This window comes from Xenopus laevis, chromosome 1L, assembly GCF_017654675.1.
Source record: "Xenopus laevis strain J_2021 chromosome 1L, Xenopus_laevis_v10.1, whole genome shotgun sequence".
Classification (NCBI taxonomy): domain Eukaryota; kingdom Metazoa; phylum Chordata; class Amphibia; order Anura; family Pipidae; genus Xenopus; species Xenopus laevis.
Window position 1 is genome coordinate 75,143,029 of NC_054371.1, and position 14,904 is coordinate 75,157,932.

The following is a 14,904-nucleotide window of genomic DNA, read 5'->3' on the forward strand; positions in this document are numbered from 1 at the left end:
GCTCCCTGTTGTGGGTGAATTAGTTGGCTATTCTTTAATAGAAAGAGCTATACAGATTCTTGCAGATTTAGCAGCAAATATCTGGCACTGAGCCGGGGGGATTTTTTAAGTTGAGAACTTGTTTTATTAACCATATAGTATACCTCTCAACTGTCCCTCTTTTCACGGGACAATACCAATTTTGACAGCTCAAGCCGCAGTACTGGATTGTTACTGAAATGTCCCAACTTTCGCTTTGATCTCCTGCACTGAACAACCAGAAAAAGAAACACAGTTTCCAACTTTATTGGCTTTTATCAGAGAGCCCAGAATACATGGCAGGTGCACTTAGACTTTTATAACAATTTAAAAAAATGTAACTATTTAAGATAAGCAGGTCTCTTGGGGAAACTGTGACTTGCAGCTTAAAGGGCAATTCACCTTCATTAGCAAAACTGTAATAACACATAAAAACCACAGTAATGTGTTCAAACTTTCATAACCTACCAAATTTTGTAAAATGAACAAGGAAATGATGGCGTGTCCACAAAAACACGCATGGTCAAAAAATTTTTGCTGCACTTAGGGGCACACTTATCAAGGGTCGAATATCGAGGGTTAATTAACCCTCAAATTCGAACCTCGAAGTTAAATCCTTCAAATTCGAATATCGAATTCGAAGGATTTAGCGCAAATACTTCGATCGGTCGATCAAAGTAAAAATTGTTCGATTTTAATCGATTGATCGATTGAAGCTTAGAAAAGTGATGGGGAAGGTCCCCATAGGCTAACATTGTACCTTGGTAGGTTTAAACTGCCGAAGTATGTAGTTGAAGTTATTTTTAAAGAGACAGTACTTCGACTATCGAATGGTCGAATAGTCGAACGATTTTTAGTTCGAATCGTTCGAGACGAAGTCGAAGGTCGTAGTAGCCTATTCGATGGTCAAAGTACCCAAAAAAATACTTTGAAATTCGAAGTTTTTTACATTCAAATCCTTCACTCGAGCTTAGTAAATGTGCCCCTAAGTGTGGCAAATCTTTTTGTCCCTTTTTCTATTTCTAAAATGTTCTGAGGTATGATATAGGCACCTGAGGGTCGCCCCTAAAGCTGCACCCTGGGCATGGGAACGCAAGTAACTATATGGTAAATAGGGGTGGTAATAATGCAGCTATAAAATAGGGGAATATGAGGGTCCAGGGCCCACTAGCAAATTCAAGCACCCTGGGGAACTTTACCCTTTCATATTAGGAGAAAACAAGTTTACATATATTGTATCCATTCCACATTATTTCATTCCAGTCCCAAACCTTACAACTTATTGTGCTGGACAGTACAAAAAAATCCTCCTGAAAAATAGATAAGCAATATGAACATTCCACCTTGACCTACCATTCTAATTGCCCACTCAAAAAACTCATGATCTTGCATGAGGAACCACATATTCAGTCAATGATGGTGCAAGCACTGGCGTAGCTAGACAGGAAGCAGACCCCACTGTTACTGAGGGGCCTGGGGAAAAGTGAGCATTGCAGGGTCTGTTTCCTCTATAGAGTTGAAATCCCCCTCCCCAAAGCTTTCTTATTCTATAAATATAAGCGCTTGCACCTTAGCACGCGATCAGTTGGGGTGAGCACCGGAGTCCCTATGTGCACCAGGCCCTCCGAATGTTTTTCTGGCGGGGGGCATTAACTTTTAATATGATGTTGAAACTAATATTCTCAGACAATTCACAATTAGTCTTCATTTTATTTTTTATTTGTGGTTTTTGAATTATTTCACTTTTTATTTAGCAGTTGTCCAGTGTGGAATTTTCACAGCTATGTGGTTGCTAGGGTCCAAATAATCCTAGCAGCCAGCCAGTGGTTTGAAAGAAAGCCTGGAATATGAATAAGAGAGGACCTGACCTGAATAGAAAGCTAAGCAATGAAAAGTAACAATAACAATAAAATTGTAACCTCACAGGGCAATCGTTTTTTGGCTGTTGGTGACCCCCTTTTAAAAGGTGGAAAGGTTCAGAAGAGGAAGACAAATAATTCAAAAACTATAAAAATTGAAAACCAGTTGAAAAGTTGCTTAGAATTGGCCATTCTATAAAAGTTAACTTCAACTACCCTTTTAATTGTGGTAACTGTACGACATTTTTAGATGTAAAAACTAATGCCGAAATAAATATTTAGATAGTCTGCTATGTCTTAGTCTCCATTAATATATTTCCCATCCCCTGCTTTTAGCCTTGCTATTAGTCCTTTCATTTTTTCTTTTCCCTTATTTACCTAAAGATTGTTTTGACACATTTTTTTACTGTCTGTGCTATTCTTTCTTCTACACTTTGTACTTTAGCATATTTTATTGTATGTTTAGTCTCTCTCAGTTTACCTTTTTAAGCAATTTAATCTTCTTCTTGCTAAGATTGTTTATACATATTATAAGATGTTTCTTGGTACTTTAACAGCTTTACCACATTTTTTGTATGGCTTAATGGACTTTCATTGTACTAATTATTATTTGTAGGAATTATAAAGCATTTAGCATATTTTGGTTTAATCCCAATTTATCTCCAAATTTATTGATATAAAAACTTATAAAGTATAAGCTAAATATATCCCCCTTAATAGAATTTTAAAGGTTGTTCACCTATGAGTAGAGAGTGATAATCTGAGACAATTGGCAATTGGTATTAATTGTTTATCATTTGAGGTTTTTGAGTTATTTAGCTTTTTATTTAGCAGCTCTCCAGTTTGCAGTTTCAGTTGCTAGAGTCCAAATTACCCTAGCAACCATGCATTGATTTCAATAAGAGACTGGAATATGAATTTATAGATGGGTCAGTGCCCTCATTTGAAAGCTGGAAAGAGTCAGAAGAATAATAATTCAAAAACTATGAAAAATAAATAATGAAGACCAACTGAAAAATTTATTCGAATTGGCCATTCTATAACATACTAAAAGAAAGGAGAGAACATATATTCTGTTCAGATTTTCACATTAAAATGAAAACAACTAGGAATAGAACATTATAGATTGTACAAAGAACCATTGATTTCATGACACAGAGAGCAGGTGGAATGTCTTGCATGGGAAATGTCTGCTATATGCAGAGTTACAGCTAATACCCTAATAAACTAACTAATCAAGAACATGAAAACAACACATTATTTTACCAGCAAATATTAACTAAATAGAAAACAATTTGATACAGAAGTGGGTATTAGTTTGTACAAGTCCCTTTTCCAGATCTAGACTCCTAAAGGCTATTATTCAAGTGAATTCTTAAATACCTGCTGTATGTCAATGTTATTTAGCTTAAAAGTTAGCAAACCAAATTATGACCAAACATAAGGGATTTCAGCAGTTCAGAGTCCATTAAAATACAAATTATCATGTTATTTGATTTCAGTTGATAACAAAGACATCACCTTTCTAAAACTCTGAATACATTTCTGCAGAATTTGAGGATCATTTAGTAAAGCATATCAAGCAATTGTTCGCAGAACCCTTACATATAATACAAACGTAGACCCTGGACAGAAGTGTAGGAGCACTAAGGGGCGCAAAAGTGTGTATCTTAACGCTCATTCAGAAAACCATTCTGTCCAGGGTTTGACTGTGCTTTTAACCTCACACTGGGTAAAAAATCAGGCGTGAGGTGCAGAGTGTAGCGTTGTTGGGGACACCTTCTCTGATGAAGCACCCAATGGTGCGAAATGCATCAGGAGGGAGTAGCTAACATGAGGTATACAGATGGGGGAAGACACTGCCATGTGGTATGAGTTTATTTTTCACTATTATGTAATTTATACATGTGTGTCTGAATGAAATAGAGGTGAAGAGATGGGTGGGACCATGGGGAGGTGCCTATATGCCCTTCATGAAGCAGAACTCAAGCAGCACTGTATTCGAGGGGCACACTGCATGCTGTTTTTGAGTGGCAAATGTTCTTGTGCAAGGCAGGGTGCATAATGCAAACAACATTGTGAATTGCACCTGTTTTATGCACTTTGAACCCTGCCTTGCATATAGTAAATGACTCCTAAACAATATCTATAAAATATCCTTTATAAAACATGTAGCTTTACCTAATCTGTTTACAATTACTGGCAAGCTCATGTTGGCACTCATACAGATAACATAGATGAATAAGTGGCAATGCAATGAGTTTCAGAACTGGGATCAAAAACAGAACTGAAATATATAATTCAGGTTTCAAGTGTATTAAGTTGCCATGGGTACACTATTTTGTTTGTAGTTACCAATAGACGGGTTGCTATCATCTGCATCTTTTATCATAATCTGTACTCATTCATTCACAAAAGAACTCAATTAAAAAGGTTCCTTCCTCATTGCAGACTAATTGCATATGCCAAATTGGAAATGATCAAGCCACTCTACTCGACGTGGCTGCTTAATTGAAAAGAAAAGAAATATCTATGTATGATATGGGTTTATTTGTAGTTTTCAGTTAAGGGTATATAAACCATTTATAAAACTCTTTTCACTCTCAAACTCTTGAAGGATCCTGCACACCAGTGTTATACCATCTTTCTGTTATCTACAACAGGGAAGTTTCTGGGCAATTTTGGCTTGCTGGTACTGTATTATTTTTGGTGCTTGATAAAAATGTGTTTAAAAGGGATCGAAACCCAAAACTGAAACTTTACTCCTCTCTTACAATGTACAGTACATGTGTGATCAGGCTCTCCTGCTCATTCATCAAATATAGGACTCTAAATGCCTTAAATATTATCTGTTTTTTTTTTTTACTTTTATATAATGTAGAGAAATATATTATAATGTATTATATGCTTAAAAATACAATTTGCAAAGCCCCATGTTTTATACTACTAAACATGTATAGATTTATACAGCAGTACGCTATCAATATTCTCAGAAAGTACATAGTTAATTTTAAAAAATGTATAAATAAAAAAGTTGTACTGCAAAGGTTTGCTAAATTTATCCTTTTAATGACATTTTAAAAAAATCACCTTAAAGCTTGTGTTTCTATCAGTATCATAACGAGAAAAAACAAGAGATTTAAGTAATAGGGCAGATATCTATACAAAAGTTGGCCTACAGTTAGGGGGTTATTTACTTAAATCTGAATACAAAAATCACGAAAAATTCCTGATTTTTTTTATAAAATCGGACTTTTAAAAAAAATCTAAATTTTTTCGAATTTATTAAACCCCGAGGATGGAAAAGTCCAAATCTGAAAATCCGGCATCTCAGACCTGTTGCATATAAGTCAATGGGAGAAGTCCTACAGATTTTCTGATGTGCGCTGGGTTTCGTGCTATACCCCAAAGTTTTCTGACTTTTTGAGAAAAAACCTGAGTTTTCAGGTGAAACGTCTGAAAAAATCTTGAAAATCAGATGCAAAATCCGAAAAAGACACGCAAATTGGATTTTTTCCCGCAAAGCAAATTTTTGGTAAAATGTAATACAAAATTACAAAAAACTAAATTACAAAAACCCGGAGCGGATTTGAGCAGAGTTTGTAGCAGAAGATATTGAGATAAATTCGGACTTATATAAATAACCCCGGACTTATTCAGACTTATATAAATAACCCCCGTAGGGTTGCCACCTTTTGTCCCATATTACTCTAGCCTTCAGGTCGCAATGACTTCACTTGGAGGGGGCAATGATGGCTTGGGGTAGGGAAATTGGCGAAATTGGTGGCTAGGACAGGGAAATGGGCAGAACAGAGGCAGACTTGTTCTTATAAAGATAATGTGGTAGCAGAGGAAGTGAGGGAAGGAGGGATATACAAGGTATGACAAGTTTACTGGCAAGTAATGGCCCTGGCCCTAGCTGGTGATTTACTGGCCGGATGGCAACCCTACCTACAGGCTGAGAGATTTACCTTTAATTTATTGCTCTGCTGTACAATGCTGTGTGCATACGTAGTGATATATAAATCCAAACACACATACATTTTTTGTTGTCTGTATTAAAAACTGTATTAAAGACTGTATTTAAAAAAGACATTTTCAACCACATACACTCCGATATATTAAAAATGTCTGTGCCCTTTAATGATATACAGGGTTGTATTTACAAGATAAGCTGCACTGTAGTTGTGAGAGGTAGATTCAGTCAAAGGTCTAATTGGTGTGACATAATTAATTATGAAAAGGAGCAGGCACTACTTGTGTTTAATTATTAATTTCTGAACTTTTAATGAACTCAAATGTAGCTTAGGTTTCATGGCCTAAACAGTCTTACTTCCTATACCAAATATATACATCATGCATAATTACAATTAGACGTAAATGTCTGGTTTGTCTCATATTATTTATATATTGTCTTCTAACCCACGTTGCAGGAACAGCACTGTTTTACCTGTTTGAGCTACCTTTCACTCCAGATTAGTAAATCTTTATAAACTCTTGTGCTTGCTCCTTTATTTCTTCTACTTAAAACTTCGAACATTAAACTTTCATATTATTTTGATTTAAACTGAAAAAGCCGAAGAAGCAACTAATATGATCTATCCAAGACATTTTCAGAAGGGCTGCGCCAATCCATAAATTTTGAATTCAGCTGAATACAAAATCCTTCAAATTAATCAGAATCTGGAAAAAGACGTTGTTAGGATATCAGGCCCTAAGTTCCCAAAACAGACAGACCCTTTAAAATGTATACATATTTGGAATATTTAAATACCATTTTCTTGTTAGGACATCAGGCCCTAGGTCCCCAAAACAGACAGACCCTTTAATATGTATAAATATTTGGAGTATCTAAATAATATATTCTTTAAAAAACATTTACATACATGTTTCTATGGTTATTCTGAGCTGTTAGCTTGTTTGACAACCAGTGACTGCCTAAATGAGAAGAATCTGAATGGACATAAAAGGCAGCTATGATCCCTATTACTCCCAGATCTAACAATGTCCTCTACTTTCATCATAAGCAATTGTAATTAAATTTTATAATGGCCCCAAAATGCACTGATGTCTGTGCAGTAATGTGAAAATCAGCCAAACGAAAAATCTCAAACTCTTTTTATACTCTAGCTCTTTTGTTTGGGATTCAAACTTCTATCTGGTTTCCAGGGATACAAAACCTTAACAACTAGGGCCCAAATAGAAAGAGAAGAAATAGAAATAAGAGCAGCAGTAGGACGATAGTCTCTGGTTCTTTTAACCAGATAGCAGTCTAAATTGTTGTCTGGAAATTACCAGAAAAGGATGTCAAATAATACAAATACCATGAATAAGAAGAAAAAAAACATGTGTAATAAAAACATACATTCATGAGTTATTGTTAATGCAGTCAATGGTGGAAACCTTAAACTCAGCCAGACATATGTTTTAGTCTACAATAGCAATGTGTTTGTACATTATATACTGTATGTGCTTTGCTAAACATAACTGCTCTTCTGTTCCAACTAAGCACTTTAGGTTTGCAATACAAAGTTTACAAAAAAAAAGTGAAGGGTGAGAAATGAAAAAGCTGCAAGTAAACTTAAAAGGTAAAGACTTCATCTAAAATATGGCAACAGCAGCTACTACATAAAATGAATACATGAAAAACATAATAAAGTTCCAACATTAAATGGGAGAAACTATTGACAATTTAATTCAATTCAACAGGTCCTTGTACATAATTTATCTTTACAAGACTTATTTGGTAATAGTATTCAGTTCCCTACTTTGGAATCAGAACTGAAGTTCATAACATTTTAAAAATAACATTTTACCTGTACTTCCATTTTTTAGACCCAGAGTCTCAAGATGTTTACATTAGAGGAGACTTATTACTCAGACATACTGTACATTAGAGTTTAAGTGCTAAATAAACATTATTCTTACAACATTTTTCTCTAAGTTAACGTGAGAGCACTGGGTTCTTGTATCCTCAAAATATGCAGCAACATGGACCTTGAGTTGTTTAAAGGATGTTCATGTACTAAATGTATGGGATCTATCATTCAAAATGTGGGGGGTCTGGGGTTTTCCAGATAATGGATTATCTGTAACAAGGATTAAAGCTATGAGAAAAGCCTTTAAAGATTATAAAATTTAGGAATATTTTGCCGTCAAACAAGGATTTATGGTAAATCAATTAGTATCAAATACAAGGTGCTAGGGGCCATTTACCTTACAGACAGCAGTGCACAAAGTACAAAAAAAGGCTCAGGCAGTTATTTTGTACTGCTCACACTGTATTTTGCTCTTCTTGCAGTTGGTTTGCAGAGACCTGACACTTGCCCTGGGTCAGACTGGGCCAGCCGGACACTGGGAAAAACCCCTTGTGAGCCCCTCCGACCCTGACCTGCTCCCTGGGTGCTGCACCCTTACCTTCCCCAGGCCTCAATCGCAGCCACAAGATAATCTATGGTATGTATAGGGGAACAGAAAGGGGTTGCGGCTGGAGGCACAGGGTGAAGGGGGGTTGCAGCTGTGGTGGGGGCCCGGGGGTGACAGCCCCAGACCCCCCAGTCCGACATTATACTTGCATCACGAATACAATGATGACTGCGTTAGACAGTACTTACATGCTCATAGAGAAAAAGTATAAGCTTAAATCCAATCTAGGTTTTTGTTTTTTTTTACTATTATGAAGCACTAATTTAGTTCATTATTTATATTTATGTAAGACAAAAGGAACAGTAACACCAAAAAATTTAAGTGTTTTTAAGTATACATATTTAAGAATATCGTGTACTGCTGCCCTGCACTGGTAAAACTGATGCGTTTGCTTCTGAAACACTACTATAGTTCATATAAACAAGCTGCTGTGTAGCCATGGTGGAAATTAAAAAAAAACGCTATACTGTATGTCATGGGATAAATAGTGGATAACAGATAACACCATTATGTTCTACAGAGCGTATCTGTTATCTGTTGTGTAACTTGAGCCTTTTCTCCTTTGAATGGCTGCCCCCATTGCTTCACAGCAGCTTATTTATATAAACTATAGTAGTGTTTCTGAAGCAAACACAGCAGTTTTACCAGTGCAGGGTACACTGCATTATATTTTTATTACTTTAAAATGCTTTCATTTTTTGATGTTACTGTTCCTTTAACTTGGGTGCACGGCAGTGTTAGTGTAACCGGTTGTATGCCACCTTAGTGTGCTGTCAGTTGAATGATCACTATCCACACAAACCGATTGGGTTCTGAAGCAGCATGACAATGATACTTATTTCAGACAGAGAAAGATGCATCTTACACCACCATTCTCCATCTGGTGCAAGTATCCCATTCATTTAGCACTTAGCAATTCATTCTTATTGATCTAAACAGTGATAGCACTCTGGTGACAATATGATATCGGGCCATATAGCGCATTGCAAAATGGTATTTGTTGAGCACTAAAAGCATAAAAGATTTTTTTTTTTAAAAAGGATATGTATATTTCCCCACTAGGAATAGGCATTTAGCTTTTATTTTTCTTTAACACTAAGGGGGTTATTTTATCAAAATCCGTCAGATTGTTTAGGTAAAAAAATTACGAACAAACTAGAATCCACGATTTGGCCTTATTAATCATTGAATAAAAAACTCGATAAAATCGGTTCGGGGAAAAAACTTGAAAAACATGGGTTTTTGCCCGGAATGCTCAATTTTTTTGTGAGATTGCTCGAAACCCCCACATTTTTCAGACTTTTGGCAGAAAATCAGCGCAGACCATTTGCCACTGACTTCTATAGGACCCCGACAACTTCGAGATGGCGTATTTTCAGATTTGGATTTTTAGCAGCCTCAGGGTATAATTAATCACGAAAAAATTGTGCTTTCTTGTTAAAAAAACTAAAATTTTCCAAGTTTTTTTTATTCAGACTTTACTAAATAACCAGGCGCATAACTATAGAGGAAGCAGACCTGGGGGGCCTTCGGCTGGACCACGGGGTCTGCAGCACTAAAATATGAAAATTTTGCATCAAGCGCACGCTCAAGCAATGGGGTGGGGGAGGAGAGGTGGGGACTGTATTACTATGCGCCCCTTCAAAGATTTTCAGCAGGGGGGCCCGGCAAGCACTTGTTACACCACTGTAAATAACCCCCTAAAAGTAACATATTCCCCCAGTATGACAATGAATATATGACAACAAAACATGTCAACGATATGTCTTGTTCTGCTTTGTTAATTTTCAAAATATATACTAGTTGTTGTGCTTTTTACCTTATTTATGTGCCTCTCGTAATTCAGAATCTGTGTCAATGCAACATAAACATCGGCATGTATTAAAGTATTTAAACTATCATGTGCAAGGGCAGCATCACATTTTAAATAGACATATATGATGCAAATGCATCATAAAACTTTAAATAATACTGCTAGTGCCAGGACCTTCACAGTATGATTGGAAATACTAAAGCCAACTTTGCCATTAACTTTTCTCAAGGAAAAGGATTTTTCCATATGTTGTCAGAAGTAGGAAGGAGAGCCTGACACAGATGGTTTAAGGGAAGCAGGTGGCCTAGACGCCTGCTCACTAATTTTAGTCAATAATTAATCTGATCTGGTCTCACTGGTCTCCTCTGACCATATGATCTGGCAGCATTCACAGAACACCAACGTGCAAAGAGATCCCTGCATGTTTTCTGGTTGCAGATGTGCAAGCGAACAGGAGCTTTTGGGAAACAATTTAGAAACCATTACCAACCACAATCACTGCCTTGGGGGCAAGCACTGCATTGATCTCTCACAAACTATAATGTCCCTGCTGCAAGAAAAACAGGGTATGTCAGTCCATCACTCTGCTTGCATTCATTCATAGGTCACCCAGTTTTAGACAAAATGCTTTGCATTATCAAAAATCAATATAACGTTTCTTTAACAACCCTAAATTATAGGTCATGGCATGAACTTATATTTGTCTGTTATAAAATGTTGCCTGATGAAAAAAAAATGAATTCTAAGCAACTTAAATTCTAAATTCTTAGTGATTTGAAACATTATTTGTTAATGTAACTGCAACTAAAACTAGAATCTCTTTCTGCCCTCCTGATGCTGGCTCTTGAAACAAGTCAGCCATGACAGTTCTGCTGACTTCTGCTACATAGTTTCAAAGTCAGAACCACCAGGGAAGACAGATGCTGCTTTCAGTAGTAGAGCAGCAGTAACATTTACATATAATTTTAAAACCACTGCAAAATGTTTAATTTATTTTTGGGTTTGACATTCCATTTAAATTATGTTATTTCCTAAAAAAAATGTAGGCATAACCTTTTCACAATAAACTTCTAGCAAACAAATAGACAGCAAAATGTAGTGTGTGTAATGCTGTGTTTGTGTGTACGTGTTTATAGACACAATTTTCAAAAAGTGTGAGAAGTCATGCCTGAATGCATTCTATAGACATCACCAAGCAGTGCCAAGGGTCGGTATAAGCTGGTTATCTGGACTAAAATTGCAATGCTTTCAGATACTGTGCCCAACTGTAAATGTTTTCTTTTAGAATTTGAATTATTCGTCCCGTGACAACAGTGTTAGCCTGACTTTAAAGCTTTGTACGTCATCAGCACAGAAAACTAATGTTTAACTATGGAAAACACAAGCTTATGAGCAGATAAGATTTGCATCTCTTCCACATATCACGTTAAAAGGAAAATGTTTATGCATATAAAATACACTGAGGTAGGTGGCAAGGAAAAGTGTTAAAGGGTGTCAGTGAGTGACTTATTTCCAGTTTATAGTGCATTGTACTTCTCTTCCCAAACTGACCATTTATCTCTGAACATGCCTTGAATGTAGAGTTCTCTCTTGTTTGTTCCACAGTAACACTGCAGAGCTCTCCTCCATTCCTCTCCTTATTAGGAGAGAACAATCCCCAGTCAGATAACTTGCTAGAAGCTTGCGATCATAACAAACTACTGCTAAACATCTATTATGGTAATTGCAATGAACAAAAAAAAAACCCAAAACACATGCACATTAAGCTGGTAGGAACATGCACTAGGAACATGTCCTATTCTTAATATAATGCTGTAATAAATATGAGATCTAAGCATGATTATAAAACACATCAGTTCATACTGCTCCTCCTACATTAACCCTCCTCATGAGCATGAAGGCTCCCTCCAACATGTGAATTGTCAGTGTAGTATTGTGTGTCTACACCGACAATGTCCAAATGGTGGCCTTGAGTGGCATAACTAGATGTTACTGGGCCCCACAGCAAAATAATTTGAGGGACCCCAAACTCTCCAGAGGTTGTCCTGTTTTACCAATATATATTACGCATTAATTATGGCCTCTTGTGACCCCTATATAGGGTTGCCACCTGGCCGGTATTTTTTCCAGGAAAAATGGCAAACCTACCCCTATACCTCCTGGGCCCCCTTGCAGCCACAGGGTCTGCTTCCTTTGTAGTTATGCCCCTGGTGGCCTTCCATCTAAAGCTGAACTAGAACTCCCGAAATTCCCTAAAAGGCTCCTGTTGTGAGCTAATTGTGGGAGCTGTATATCAACAGCTGGATGGTTACATTTAAATGAAAGTATATCAGCTAGAAGCAAAAGATATTTCAGTTACTAAAAATATGTGGCTGATGAAAAAGTACCTCCTCATCTGCTAATAATGCACCCACTTCTAAAAAGTATATATTTAGGTGGGAAGGTGCTCACAAACCACCCCAGATTAACATCCAATAGTAATGTATGTGCTGGAAGAAAGATGCACACAAGAGAGTGTGAGCCTATCAACCAGTAGCACATACATGCCCAGGAACAATGAGAAAAGCAGTGTGAATATCAGCAGCACAAGTATGACAGGCTATGAGAAGCTGCAGCCAAGAGGCTCGAAGTAAAGCAGCAGCAGCGCTGCACAAGACTGTAGCACTCGGTCTCCTAGCACTGAGGTACTCACAGTTGCTGGGCACTTACTGTAGAGTGCAGCGCGCGTGCGCATTGCCGCCTGTAGGTGAATGGGTAGCAGTCCATCGCTCAGCTTGGGGTTCTGAGGTCTCCCCCAGCTCCTGGGAAGCAGCCAGAGGAAAACCAGCAGCCCCTACTGAAGTTTCACGGTAAAGTTTCCCCTGCCACATTCTCCTTCCAACACAGGCCAGGCAACCGGGGAAAGAACAGTGCATGGGGAGGGGAACATAAGAAGAATGTATATATGGGAAAGGCAGCTCTCAAGCTCACAACTTCCTAAATGCATTTGTCTGGTGATTGCCCTTCGGATCCACCCCAGCAACAGCAGACGGAAGTGAGAGGAGCATTCCCCTCTCTGTACAACTCCAACTGAACTGTCGGCAGCAAGTTCTTATCTAGGGGCAGACTGGCATGGGGCACACAGGCTGCTTCCTTTCCATTCACTGGAGATCAGTGGCCCCCCATGGCTTATGCAATGTGAACTATGTGGAAGGGGGAGCATGGGAATATAGCATGGGAATATAGCATGGGAAGAACTACGTCATGGATTAGGGCTCCCCTGTCATCCATAAAAGAAGGGGTGCTAGCTAGGAGCTGTAGTTTCAGTTTGTGGGTGCCAAAGTTTATCCAATGTGCATCAAAGCCAAAGTAATAGATCAAAAGTACATAAATGATAGAGATAGACAGATAAATTATAGATAGAGAGATAGATGATAGATAGATAGATATCCGATGCAAATAGAAGGCTTAATGGCACACACACACATATATAGATATACACAGTATATATACAGATACAGATGGTTTACATTGCTAAACTTATATACAGAGACAGACAAATGAGATTGGACAGAGGGAAGCAGGCATAGATGACAGACACATGAACTGACAGAGAGACTGATATGGGAAGATGCAATATATATACGTAAGAACATGACATACAGTATAGACCTGCTTGTAATATTTATGTTCCCAAGTTTAGTCTTTAGAGAGAAAGGATCAGCTGCCCTGCTATACAATGGCATTGGGTTCCCCTACAAATAATATATACCCCCTTCCCCCAAGACTGGCACTCTCTGTCCCTGGCAAAAGATGCCGATCCCTGACCCTGTGTGCAGTACAAAGTGCCGGCTCAGTAAGTGTCCCATATCCAAGTGCATGCAATGCAGTCTCTGTGCTCCCTGCACTTACCTCGTGGCTTTCCTAACAAAGTAGGAGTGTGTGAAGTCCCAGTGATCGTCCAGCCAGGACTCTATGCCCTCCTGCTCGTGGCTTTGCAGGCTACAGCTGCCCTCCATGGTGCGAGGCTGGTCCCTGCTGAGGAGGAGGAGGTGGGAGGAGGAGGATACACAGCAAACAAGACACACCACTCACTACAAGCAACTATCTCCAAAGAGAAAGAAGGAGGATTAAGCCTTTTGCTGTGGCAGTTCTGACTTTTTGTTTACATTCTAGTTCTTCCTACGAATGGGCAGTGAGCAGAGGGTTCACTCTCCCAAGAGAGGCTTGTGCTATTTCCATTGCCCACTGGGTGACAGGCAGCAGCAGGCTGTATTTAGAATGATGCAGCTGTGACTAGAAGCACATGAGTGTTGCACTAACACAAGTCTCCCTCCTCCCCCTGCTCCTCTGCCCTCACCATTACTATTGTTGCTGCTGCTGCTTTCTATATGGTGCTTTCAGGTGAGCTTGAGGTGTCAAAATGGCTTTGCTGCTGCCAACTACTGGCTATATAGGATACTGTAAATGTGCCCTAATACTGGGTTTTATACTGCCAGGATGGTCTGGACTGATGTGTTTTATTCTTATTATCACCATTTTATTTGTAAAGGCACAACATATCTGCTGTGGCTATTATTTGGAGTAACACATGTGTCCAGATGCTTTAATAAAGAGATTTTATTTTAACTGAATGTTGCAGAAAGGCAGTGATTAGAAACAGGACAGGACATTCATCAGCACAATAAAAGAGCTGTGGCAGTGTAGGATGCAGGTTCGGGACATTTTCTTTAGGACATGTATATATTCAAAGTCTTTCCTTTGTCAGTTAAAAGATTTCTTCTGTTGCAGAACTAGGGGTGAGTTTTC

General features: G+C 38.1%; 1 protein-coding gene across 3 annotated transcripts in view; it reads right to left on the reverse strand.

Moving 5' to 3' along the window:
• LOC108710540 (cGMP-specific 3',5'-cyclic phosphodiesterase-like) overlaps positions 1-14,448 on the reverse strand; it is a 94,396-nt gene extending 79,948 nt beyond the window's left edge. Inside the window, exon 1 of one of the 3 annotated variants that reach the window (XM_041590492.1) lies at positions 14,008-14,448. In XM_041590492.1, coding sequence (XP_041446426.1) covers positions 14,008-14,114 — 107 coding nt within the window. In that variant the 5' untranslated portion in view covers positions 14,115-14,448. Of the gene's footprint in view, positions 1-12,825; positions 13,206-14,007 lie in introns of those variants that run through there. The other 2 variants (XM_041590488.1, XM_041590484.1) reach the window with 2 other exon arrangements.
• Between the last annotated feature and the right edge of the window lie 456 nt (positions 14,449-14,904).